Source organism: Taurulus bubalis, assembly GCF_910589615.1.
Source record: "Taurulus bubalis genome assembly, chromosome: 17".
NCBI lineage: Eukaryota > Metazoa > Chordata > Actinopteri > Perciformes > Cottidae > Taurulus > Taurulus bubalis.
The window spans coordinates 13635204-13647681 of record NC_136605.1 but is presented as its reverse complement, the minus strand read 5'-3'; the positions used below and the strand labels follow the sequence as shown (position 1 = coordinate 13647681).

At 39.8% G+C, this 12478-nt stretch overlaps 1 protein-coding gene across 1 annotated transcript in view; it reads right to left on the bottom strand.

Moving 5' to 3' along the window:
• Window positions 1-7854, bottom strand: part of crebbpb (CREB binding lysine acetyltransferase b) — a 37364-nt gene extending 29510 nt beyond the window's left edge. Inside the window, exon 1 of the mRNA XM_079233621.1 lies at window positions 7634-7854. Coding sequence (XP_079089747.1) covers window positions 7634-7718 — 85 coding nt within the window. The 5' untranslated portion in view covers window positions 7719-7854. The remainder of the gene's footprint in view (window positions 1-7633) is intronic.
• Between the last annotated feature and the right edge of the window lie 4624 nt (window positions 7855-12478).

Here is a 12478-nt window from a genome sequence, read left to right as displayed (position 1 = left end):
TTTGACACTGGGTGCATCTGTGTGTTGGGTACAGCAAAACAAAAAAATGATAACAGTTATATTAGCACCTATACATCATCAAATTGTCCTTCACCCTGAAGTTAAATTAATTATTTCCTCATTTGATGGCCTTGCTGCCCTGGCATGTGGCTTTTGTGTCCTCAAACGATTGACAACACAAAAGACCAAGTGGCCTTGCCCATTAAATTATGAAAATCTAGGCCTGGTTCTGAGTCATCAGCTATCACTCGGCTTGCCATGGAATTTGGTTTAGAAATCAGAATTAATTGTAATGAATGTAGTGATCACTTTTGCTGTTGCAACATACAGAAAAAACTTTTAGTTTCAGAAAGAAGAAGAAGAAAGTATCCTTTATTAATCCCCTTGGGGAAATTATTCTCTGCATTTGACCCATCCTTAGCAATTTTAAGGAGCAGTGTGCTGCTGTGAGGCACCCAGGGAGCAACTGGGGGTTCGGTGTCTTGCTCAAGGACACTGCGACATGCAAACTATGGGACCAGGGATCGAACCGGCTACATGTTTAGTGCCAACTAGTGAATGTTAGCATACTTGCTAAGCTAAGCAGTGGTAGCAATAACCTACAAGAACTGCGGTGCACAAGTACAGCCCGACAGAGCCGCTAGACCTCGGATCGGCGAAAACATTATTTTAATTTTTTTACAGTGGTGAACAAAGTTGTTCTGGAGCCTTGTTGTCAATTATAGTCAGCGTTTCTCATTAATGACCTAGACTGTGGTGGCTCGCAAGTCTATTTTGTACCAGCACATTTCATAATGATCTGAAAATATGTTTACACTCAACGGGTGGGCTGGCTTGGCCCTCTTCATGCGCATATCCTCCACAGCGGTGCACAGTGACCGGCTTTAGTTTGTTTCTGAAATTGAAAGTCCTGAACACAAAATGGTTTACAATATTTCTAGACTCTTAATTTTGATCTAAAAGTGCACCAGATTGATGCATTTTAGTTTAAAAACACAAAAATTGTATCCCCTAGATTGGGTCCAGCGTGCACATGCACACGCACGGGAAACACTGATAGTTCTTAGAGAGAAAATCAGAGTTGAAATTGGCCAACACAATTGCAATCGGTGCATCTCTACAAAAGTATTTGGTATATTTTTATACACAAGCTACAAAAAGTGGTGATATTGCATCAAAACCATGTTAAATCTGGTCACAAGTTAACCTCACTTACACCTTTTTTCTTCAACACTCCAGTGTTGAGAAATACCATAACAGTGATCTGATGTAGCGCTGGATGGGATTTTGTTTTTCAAAATCATAAAGTCTGCCTTCGCGGACTCATGCAGCCACTTTCCCAGTGAGTCGCCCCCACATCAATTAGTTTAGCTGAGAGGTTGTTCGCCGTGTGTCTGCCTGGTATAACGTTACTCTGTCAGGGTTTCAGGCAGTGTATTGCAAGTCTGTCGCAACGTTAGCAAGTGTCCGGTCGAGAGATAGAGCACGTGTGTAGTGAGCAGCATAGTTATAGCTGTGAACATACCAGTGCAGTGTATGCGCAGCCTATTTGTTGGTGAATAAATGATACAACTCCTCAAGACCAAAGTTAATTCAGTTAGTTTTAGTGCCAGCGACCTGCAACTTGCTGATTATTGCGAAGGGAGTTAGCCCCAAAGTTAGTCAACTCTGGCTTAAGGTCACTTCAGGTGCGCTGACCTTTAAAGTGGACCTTTAGCGCTACATCCGATCAGTTATCCTTTCAGTGAAAAGCCATTCCTGAGTTCTGAGCAGCTTTTTAATATTTGCTTTTATTTCGCTACAAATTCGTAATCTTATTTGTAACAGTTAAACGGTTCATTAACTATTGCTAGTGTTGTTGAGCCTCTATGAAATAACTTTTCAAAGTTTAAAACATGAACAAAGGAAAACCTTGATGGATACATTATTTTACCATCAGATTGGTAGAATTAACAGCAAAATTGTGAAAATGTTGTGTCTCATTTAAAAACTGAGGGAACACGGCATTTTCCACACATTTGATTGGCAGTACATTTGTAAAACTTTTAATATGGTGCTTTATAAGAGGAGCTTTGATTACTTCAAGATGTACAGAATTAGTGGCACTTGTAAAGCTGGGGCTGCAGTGATTTGTTGCACAGTGTGTATGAAGACCACAGCTATTCAGAGAAAATGACAAGAAAAAACATTTTCTATAGTTACACTATCTGAGAGGGCGGAAACGGTTTTATTGGGCTCTTGCAGTCAGACACTGAAATGTACAGTCTATTTCCAGAGGATATGAGCATCTTGGGGCTGTGTGACTAAAGTTGGACGCAGTGGGAGGAAAGGGGTAGAGGTGAGGAGGGTTGCAAGGCCGGGCTGTTTGGACGGCATCCACTGCCACCCGCCGCTCTCATCATCTCAATCAGTTCCACCTCAGTTGACAGATTAGCCAGATCCAGAGTATCGTCTGCCACTGCTTTGCCACGCTGGTGGAAGGCAACGTTTTAACACTTGACGCCAGCTAATGCAGCTGAATAATACTCAACCAGGGGTTGGTGATCTTACACACATGCCAGACAAAGGAAAAGGAAACCCCGCCAGGTGAACAGTAGGGCGGGTAGTTGCTGCCCATTTCTCATCTCTGGCACTGATTTGCCCACCGAGCCACACAAATGAAAACAAGCCCTGTATTGGCCTGCGGCCACAGGCGCAAGCACATACTGACACAAGACCAGAGCACCGTAAAGAATTGTCACACATTAACATAAACATCAAAGACAGGCTGCCAATCTGTGGCTATGAGCGACAGTTTAGTGAACAGTGGGCTGGATGTGGCAGAGAGAAACATCTTTGCTATCCGTCAGACGACCAATAATGGAAAGGCTTTACCAATAACAGACATTACTAAGTAAGCCAAACCAACTAGGGTTAATTGTCATGATAACCCTTTGAAACAATTTAAAAAAGCAATAATTGCCTTTATGCACTGAATCTTAAAAGCAACCCAATACTTGATTTTTATTTTATTAAAGTGGGTTGAGATATGAAATGCACATATGTACATTCAGGCTACCCTGGATTAGCCATCTACAGGTCAGAGGAAAAACTATACAGTAACATCCACGTGCCACCCGAAATCAATCGGTCTTTGTAGATTTATATCCAACCCACAAATGATCTGATTCCAACTTTGATTGGAGTAAACTTCCAATTCACAGAAACCAAGTAAATGTAATTGTGGAGTGTGCACAAGAAAAAAGATGCAAGCTACAGGTTCACAGATCTGCTCAGAATTAAGGCTTTTTCAACAACAATAAAACTCAAAAATACTTATCCTCCCATTTTTAGCCTGGCACTTAAAATATTCTCAATATACTTAAGAGCCTGAACTGCATCCAGGACTTCAAAGAGAGCAGGTCTACAAGAGACACTGTGCAACGTCTTACTCAATACATGCGTTTGTGCATGTGTATGTCAACTCCCTTTCTGTTTGAGACAGAAAGGGAGCAGCGGTGGGGGAGGAGTCGGTCTTGGTGTAGGGCGGCTTTATTGCCCAGTGAAAGCTCCTGTAATTCAGTGGCGGGCCATGCATTTTCGACCTAGGCCTTCTGTGCCGTCTGATATTGTATACATAAATACGTGCATGGCGGGATGCTGCGTCATTAACGTACAATGCATGTAGTTCACATCAAGAAGAACCAGTCACATCTAGTTATAACGAAACATGACAAAACAATCCAACAAAACTGCGGCACTAAAACAACGCACACACACACACACAGAACATTTTTACTATTCCGATAATTTAAATGACAGACGAAAGTTTCGGAGTTTGTGTGTAAACATGATTGACACCACGTTAGGTTGTATTTATCTTTAAACATGCAACAATTTCAGACTACGGCCTTCAAGATGTACAGACAGGAACCCGCTCCGACCCTCTTACACACACACACACACGATATTACCAACCGTAAAAGCAGCTACTTCCCCCCCGATATGTGGATTTTTCCGATTCTAAATTTAGCAGCAGTTGCAGAGACATACGGTACAACATTCACGTGAAATATTCCCAAACCCCCTTCACGAGTGATCTCACTGTAAAACAGGGTCCTCTCCGCAGCAGCAGCCAAACTCTGATGTCCACCTCGCGCCGCCTCTCTCCCCGCTTGGCTCTCCGCCGGCACCCACCGACAATGCCACCACGCTCACCAGAGGAGGCGCGATGGATAACAGGTCTAGCAGCAAGTGCTCTCCCACCACCTCCACGGCGCGAGGTAGCCTAGCTCGCGAGCTAGCTCTGTGGAGGTGGGTGCCAGCAGAGAGCCAATTGGGGTGAAAAACACAAAAAGCAGCAAAAGCAGTTCACTCACCAGATGCTCCATCCGCCTCTCTTTGTTAACAAACAGTTCAATAATGTGGTTGTTCAGTTTATTGGTGTGCTTCATGGACGCTAGTGAGGATCGTCACTGCCAAACATGTCCATAACCCTCCGTGAGAAAAGCATAAAGTAAATCCGCCACCAAGTCCGTTTCTCCTCCTCCTCCTTCCGCCATTGAGTGTTAAAACAAGCAAAACACTAAACATGTCATATCTTTCAGCCTGAACTCTTCTGCTAGCAGCAAGGTAGCTTTCTGTTGTTGACAGAAGTCACGTTGGCCCACTGACCAATCACAGCGCATGTTAAAGGTCACGCTGGCCCACTGACCAATCATACGTCCAGTGCCAGCATGCTGGCGCTGATTGGTTGAAGACTATGACAATCAACGATAACGCCCACTCTCCGTGTACTTTAATCTGCAAAAGCCAGCTTGAGGCACTCTGCTTCCATAGAGGTGAAATCTGAATGGATAAAAGCTCTCCCTAAGGAAAGCTTCAGGCGCTGCAGGCTGGAAACAGAGCAACAGAGGAAGACAGGAGCTCTGCAATGAGAAAATAAGCTAATAGGGAAAAATAAGTATAATACATGTAGTGTATTAGTGAAAAACAATTAAATGATAAAATAGCTATAACTTTGAAGTTAAAGTTTGACGTTTGAGTGTAAAATTCATATGAAAATAAGATCTTCTGCATTATGGAGCACATAAAGCAAGTGAACAAGCATTTACTTTAACTCTGCCTGCCAGTTATTGGTCCAGCCTTGTTCTTGGGCTCATTCACACAAGTGCATTTTACTTTTTCAAGTGTTCGTACTGGGAAGGTGATTTGAAGTATCCGCTGAGTCTTTTTCCCAATGTAAGTCTATGAGGAAGTCTTTTTGGGCCCCATGGCATCACGTGAGGGACCTGGATATTGTAATTTCATCGTTCAGCCACTATGTACAATTTGCTTGAGAGCCCGGCACTTTTCCTGGGGGCTTGATACTGTCCACTTGTCTGCACTCCGTGCCGGGAGTTTCACCATAGACAAGGCTCATTCAGCTCCTCCACACACACAGCGAACAGGGTGAATTGAATATAACCTCAAGTCTGATAACCATTATTCACGACAGCGACCGACCAGCCTGAACGTTTGGGAGAATAAATCTAAATGGACTTGGTTTTATTTGGGAATTAGGACTGTATAGATTGGCCAAAACAAAACATTTCAAGACACTGTGGGGGGGAAAGTAATGGATTATGTTTCCATTTTATGGATGATATTATTTGATTTTATAGACAATTAGTAGATGACAGCTTAATCGACAATAAAACATAGTTAGTTGCGGCTTTACTCTTAAGAACCTGTCCTGTCACTTTGTCTTGCATATTAAACTTGCACACTGACATCTAGTGCAGCCATTTAACGCACCTCCTTTGCCAAGTTTCTACTGAGAGAGACATTAAAACCTCTTTCTCATGTAGAACCTGTGTGATTGCGGAGTCTACTATTCAGGCCGCATCAGCAGTTATCCATTCCCAAAGTCACTATCTATAAAACAAAATGAATTTGCTCATGTTAGGACAAGTCCTGGTGGGACAAATAGAGGCCCAAAATTCTGTTAAAGTTTGAGAAAGTCACTGGTTAGTTTCGGAGAAACTGCAAACGTGGAGTTCTGGTGCTAGGTTTTTCAATCAAGTATTACTCAGTCTGAATGCAATGAATCTTGTCCATTTGACATTTTTGAAAACATAATATCTTTGGGTGTTAAGGGGTTGAAATTTGTAGTTCTTCACTCCGAAACAATGTCTGAGAGTGTTGCTTAATATTGGCTCATCTCTCATTCACAGCAAACAACCATTTTTTGAGAAGCCAGCAAATGTCTATGGGTGAGAAGGGTTTATATTACAGTTGAAGTTTTCCAAAAATGCACCTGTTGCGTAATAGTTGACAACTAGAAAAAATAATGACCACTGTAAGAAAATGTCCATCGGGCAGAATAAATCTATTATGATTACGAATAGTTAACTCATCATAAAACAATCCTGCACATGCAACTATTTCTGTATCAACCACTGACCACATGCACAAATTGGAACATAAAACAGCATGACACCATTTACCGTTGTGTGTGTTGAAAACATACAACCCAGGCTGACAATTTTTATATCAGAGGGTGGCATACCATCAGCTGCTATTTTTTCGCAATTACGCAATTTGCTGGCCACAAAATGTCAGAATATATATATATATATATATATATATATATATATATATATATATATATATATATATATATATATATATTTTTAAAAAGGTCAACATTCCCAGAAATCTCTGCAGGTTGTTGTACTGGTGAAGATGCAAACCCAGGAATAGTTTCTCATAATAAACATGGCAGCGTTTTTTCAGTACGCTCAGAAGCTCCATGATGCCCATTTGCTCTCCAATCATAATGGCTGCTGAAAAGTTGGATGTAGGTACAAAACACATTGAATCTTCCTATTGTATTACCCCCAGATACTTTTTAACTCAGGTCATCCACGCATTGTGTTGAAGGAAAGAAGGACCGAGCTCTCAGTGTCAGACTGACCCAGTGGTTTAATCAGACAAAACATGAGTGCTCGTATCTGCACTGCTGAGGAGCCAATGAGGAGCACACCAAGTCCAACCCAGAGGCAACATGTCCCTCTGTGCTGGTTAGTTGGAAACAAAAGGGATCGAGAGGTGAGAACAAATATGTGTTTGTATCATGTTCGTTTAATATATACGTGCAGGTGCCACTCAGGACGGCATGATTACAGAAAGCTGTCAGAGGGGAAAAAACAACACAATACTCCTGCATGAGGACCGTCAACGTTTTAGTCTCCGATATTCTGTTGGTTGAAGTTACAATGCACAATTATGCTTTATAACTTATTGTTAACCCTTGAAGACGGATAAGTTGGAAGCATACTCTCCCGGTTGTGATGAAGAGGGAGTGAGTTTGCACTTTTTACATTATTATTGCAATTTGGTGTGTTTTTCAACCCGCTGCAGGTTTAAATCAGACAACCCCACAGGCCACGGGGCTAGCTATAACAGTGTATCTGTGATATTTGCACAGCACAAATGAAGTGGCGGATCGGTTTGGGCTACTTCACCGTCGCTCTTTCCTCTAAAAGGTAGATACATCCCGAGCACGACTGAACAGTGTGCCAGCATGATACATATAACTCTCACTGCAAGTCAGCACATCCTCCTCGTCAGTAAGTCACACACAAAAAACAACAACACGTATTGTCCTTACCTGGGCCATCTGACACTGAGAGAGGTGAATTGAGCTTGGGTCGCTTTGCAGTGGGGGGTCCGACATCCAGCAGATTGTCAGCCATCCTGGTCGTCAAATGTTATGAATGGATGATGATGCAGGAAAACAGCAGCAGGATCAGTCCCCCTTGTCGGCTTTTGGTTCGTAATAACTGGTAACTTTTCCTTACGTTGCGTGTAAAAGGAGCAATGTGTCTAGTTTTTTTTTTCTTCTTCTTCTTCTTCTTCTTGACTGGCAGACTAGCAAAATGCTGCCCGGAGAAAAATGTTTCAAAAGAAAGGCAACAGCGCCACGCTTCGCCGCCGAAGATCACCCCATGATAATCCAACACCCAACACCCACATAATTATCCTCAATAATTACGTCCAAAAATTATTTAGGTTCGAGGAAAATAAATAAAAATCAATCATAAAATATTACACAAGGCGTAAGCGAATCCTTTTCTCCGCAGATCGCCGGATTCACGTCTGTACAGAATCATCTTTTTCGCAGTCGAAACGAACAGCCATAAAATATAGCTCGGGCTTAAATAAAAAGAGCAAAATTCAAAAAATATTTTCTATGAGGTGGATTATTTTTGTCGTCGCTGTCTCCCGGTAAATACAGCGTCTCGGGACGGAGATACGGCGAGAATCGGCGCTCGCTAAAAGGGAAATCAAATATACAGTGGGCTCTCGAGACGATAAATACCCACGTAATCCTCAAATGTTTGCATTAAATCTCATCAGAAAGATTAACACTTCGATTTTCTGCAAGAAAAAAGCCGTTTGAGCCCAGTCTGAGTAGCTACGGTCGGTTTTTAAAATTAATGCTCCCCCCGAAATCCCGACTCTGAGCCGCGTCAAGATGGCGGCTGTTGATTCCTCCGATACAAAAAAAAAAGTTTTTTTTTTCTTCCCAGCTAGACTGTGGGGGGAGGAGGGGGAGGTGTCGCGCTGTGACGCCCTGACGTAAACCTGTGCCCCACCGTGCGTCATGCGGACGTACGTCAAGTTGCCTCTAGGGGTGGAATAACCCCCCAAAATGAATTTAATACGTTTTAACTGCTTTAAACTTTACAAACACATAAATACATACAAACATATCTATATAAATACATATTTATAAATATATATATATATATATATATAAATATATGTATGTATATATATGGTATATATATATATACACACATACACACACACATATATACACACACACACATATATACATATATATATATATATATATATATATATATATATATATATATATATATATATATGCACATACATGTATACATATATATACGTGTATAAACATTTATACATATACACATATGTCAGTGTTGATAAAAAAGTAATTTTTCAAATTTAAAAACATAATAAATACTCCTAAACAGTTACATTATTCAAACGTCGTAAATGTACTCAACCAAAGACGCCAAATACTCTTAATACCGTGTATGGGTACCAGTATAACAGTGGTAGAAAATGTATTCTGATCCTTAGCTAGAGGAAAACTAGCAATCACTGTGGAAAAATCTCTTTTGAAGTTAGTTGAAGTGAAGCTAATTTAAGATACTTCGTGTTGCGTTGGGTAATTTAATCCATAACAATAATTAATATTTCACAAATGTGCAGTGTTTTGTATATACAATCCTAATCTAAAAAAGAAACACTGTCAGGCAATGGAGTAGTATAGTGTTAAATGCATACAGGCTAAAACAGCAGAAATACTCAAGTAAAAGTACCTCAAAGTTGTTAACTACTTCAGAACGGTACTGGAGAACATGATACAATCCACCACGGGTAAATACAGAACCGGATGTAGTCTACAGGCTAGAAATTCAACCGGACAACATTTCCCAGCAACTGACTTTATTCAGTTTTAACCTTCACTTGCATACCTATTAGCGTGCTATATACAAAAACCTTAACAAATAAGGCAACAACTCATTAACACTTGGCTGTGGCAGGCTACTTACACACTGCCCACCTGCAGACGTCTGGTAGTATCTCACCATTTTATTTGACCAGTTTGAATTCAAGAAAAACAGATGTCTGTATTGATTGAAGCCTTAATGACTTACTTTTTTAAATGATAAGATTAGAGCATCCCTTCCAAAAACACATACAACCACACAGTTTTACAAACACTCATACATTGTTTTTACACACATGCAGGCAAACAGAACACACAAGTATTATTCCAACATTTTTAAAATAACCCAGTTCTTTAGACTATTTAATACTTAAGTACATGCACTTGTATAAATAATAGAAAATTATCAGATATGATACAATATAAAGGCATACTGTACATAAAAAGTGAGCGTCTTGTGCAAATGTGTTTTAACATTGAATATATAAATGACCTTTCTTGAACGTGCACAAAACAACCTGCAAATTAAGGACAAGATAAGATAAACAAAGACAATCCAATAGATGTTAATAACACTCTTTGGCATGGGGACAACATGTCACTTACATCTCTATAAATCAAACCAAATCCACATTTAAGCTCATGTTTTTAGTCAAACATTGGGGATAAAATTGATAAAAACAATTGGCAATCAAAAATATGAGTCGACACATGTATCTAAGTGTTACTGTTTGTTGCACATACAACACTAATCGAGAAAAAAATGTTCAGAGTTCATAAAAAACACATAATTCAAAAGGGCTTTTCAAAATTGAAAAGGAGGAGAAAAAAAAAGAAGTAGCTTATACGCTTTATCTGACACTCAAGTACCATAACCTCTATTAAGAACTTGACCATGGATAATTACAGTAATTATTATAAGTGACCCTTTATTGTTGTTTAACACACAAATGTTGGGCTGGTACAAGGGTTGTGTGCTCACAAGCGTAAAGAATGTCATTTTTCCTCGCAAACGTATTATTATTGCATTTAAATCAACCCAACTCTATCCGAGCAATAGATACAGAACACAATGGGAGGCCAAACATCAAGAGATTAAAAAAATTCACTCAGGCTAATTAATGTTGAATATGTTTACATTGAATTGTTTGCATTAAGAAAAAGGCACTGCTCAAATGTCATGACCGTAGAAAACCTAAACCGTTAAAAACTACGCATTAGTGAACATTCTCCATGAGCCTTTGAGAAACATTTATTGTCTTAAAAAATGAAAGCCACTCAGAGCAGACCGAGTAGAAAAAAGTAAGGAAAATCAAGTTCAAAGTTAAAAGGCACAAGCAACCTTATCTTCAAACATAGAAAAATATTGAACCATCAGAGTAACGTTAAATGTGGCAGTTGTAATAAATTATTTCATGATAAAAGAAGGCAAACTTGTTGTTGTTTTTCTGCAGTATTTGTCTAGTTTGCTTTAGTACCTAAATATGAATTATGAAATGGTAGTTTAACAGCATGAGATTAAAGTGTTGTTGCAGATATTGAAACGTCAAAAATAAGACACTGAAGTGGATTTCACGGTAAAACTTTTTTGCCTCTGAGCACACAATCCTTTTTGCTAAGAAACAGTGAGAGAGGGAAACTGTAACAGCAACAGAGATGTACAGTTTAATCATCTTGATTTCCTTTGTAACATGATATAATAGCATGAAATCAATTAAGTCTAAAATAAAGATAAAAACACCTATAATATAAAAGTACACTGCCTTTGCATTTACAGTGCTATCACATTAAGTTTCATGCCATTAAAATTGCGAAGCAGCGATTGCGTCCAACGGTTTCCATCTTGTAATGTCTTTCAAATCCTAGACATTCGAGAGGGAAGCTTCACATAAACAGTTCAAGTTTTGTGTAACAATAAATACAATAAAACACATTTAGTTTTGATTTGTGACATTCCACTTTGATTATCCATTTCTTAAAAACCCTATAAACTAACACACAGTGCAATTCATAGCGAAACCTAGGCAGTTGTTTTCTCTAATTGATCTACAGTCAAGACACTACAGCAGTGCCTTGTAGCATCCATTGAAATACTCAACACTTAACAGTTAGCCTCGTCTACAATGCTGTTGTTGCAAGCATGCTGATTAAATGTAGCTGAGACCATAATGCCTCAGTACTAAGGAAGAACAAAGATCTTAACTGAGGCCAGAGATATAATTTGCCACATCGGTAAACCAGAACTTTTTTTTTTGGACTGCGTTCCTAAACTGTTCGTCATCCTCCTGCAGTTTCATCAAGTCAGTCGAGTAACTCACAAGGACCTCTCCTCAATAAACCCTGCATGATCTTGTTAATTAACAAGACACACACACACACACACACACTGTACGCATGCAAATACACTCATATGACACGCAGCTCGGCCCCTCTGCCCTTAGCCGCCATCGATTAGTGCCTCTGCTGTGCCTTTCATGAAGAGTTTTCTGGTTCTCATGTAGAACACAGAAACAGGCACTAGTGCAGCTTTTTCTCCTCACCCTGTAGCACTTCCCATATGCAAGGTGAGCTCCTCTTTGATAAAAGGCAAAATACCATAGCAAAGTATAGTTTACAAAATAAAGTAAATTAAAGCTTAGTGTTTTTTCCAAAAAGTTAGCTTTTTTACAGTTTTCCCTTTATGTTATGCTTCCCTTAGTTAGAAAGGCTTAGTCTACACAATGATCTACTCTAAAGGCACTTTAAAGACATAAAGAAATCAATTTATTATTAGATTAAAGGTATACAGATAATCAAGTAAGTTAATGGGAGACGATGGGATCCAGGCAAGAGAAGGTTCAGAGTCACCCATCACTTCTTCCCATGTTCCTGCCTGACACTCTGGGGTCCATCAGCCAATCAGATGGACAGTAAAAACCACCTGCAGCCTGGCTGATGCAGAGAAGATGCCTGTGGGACTTT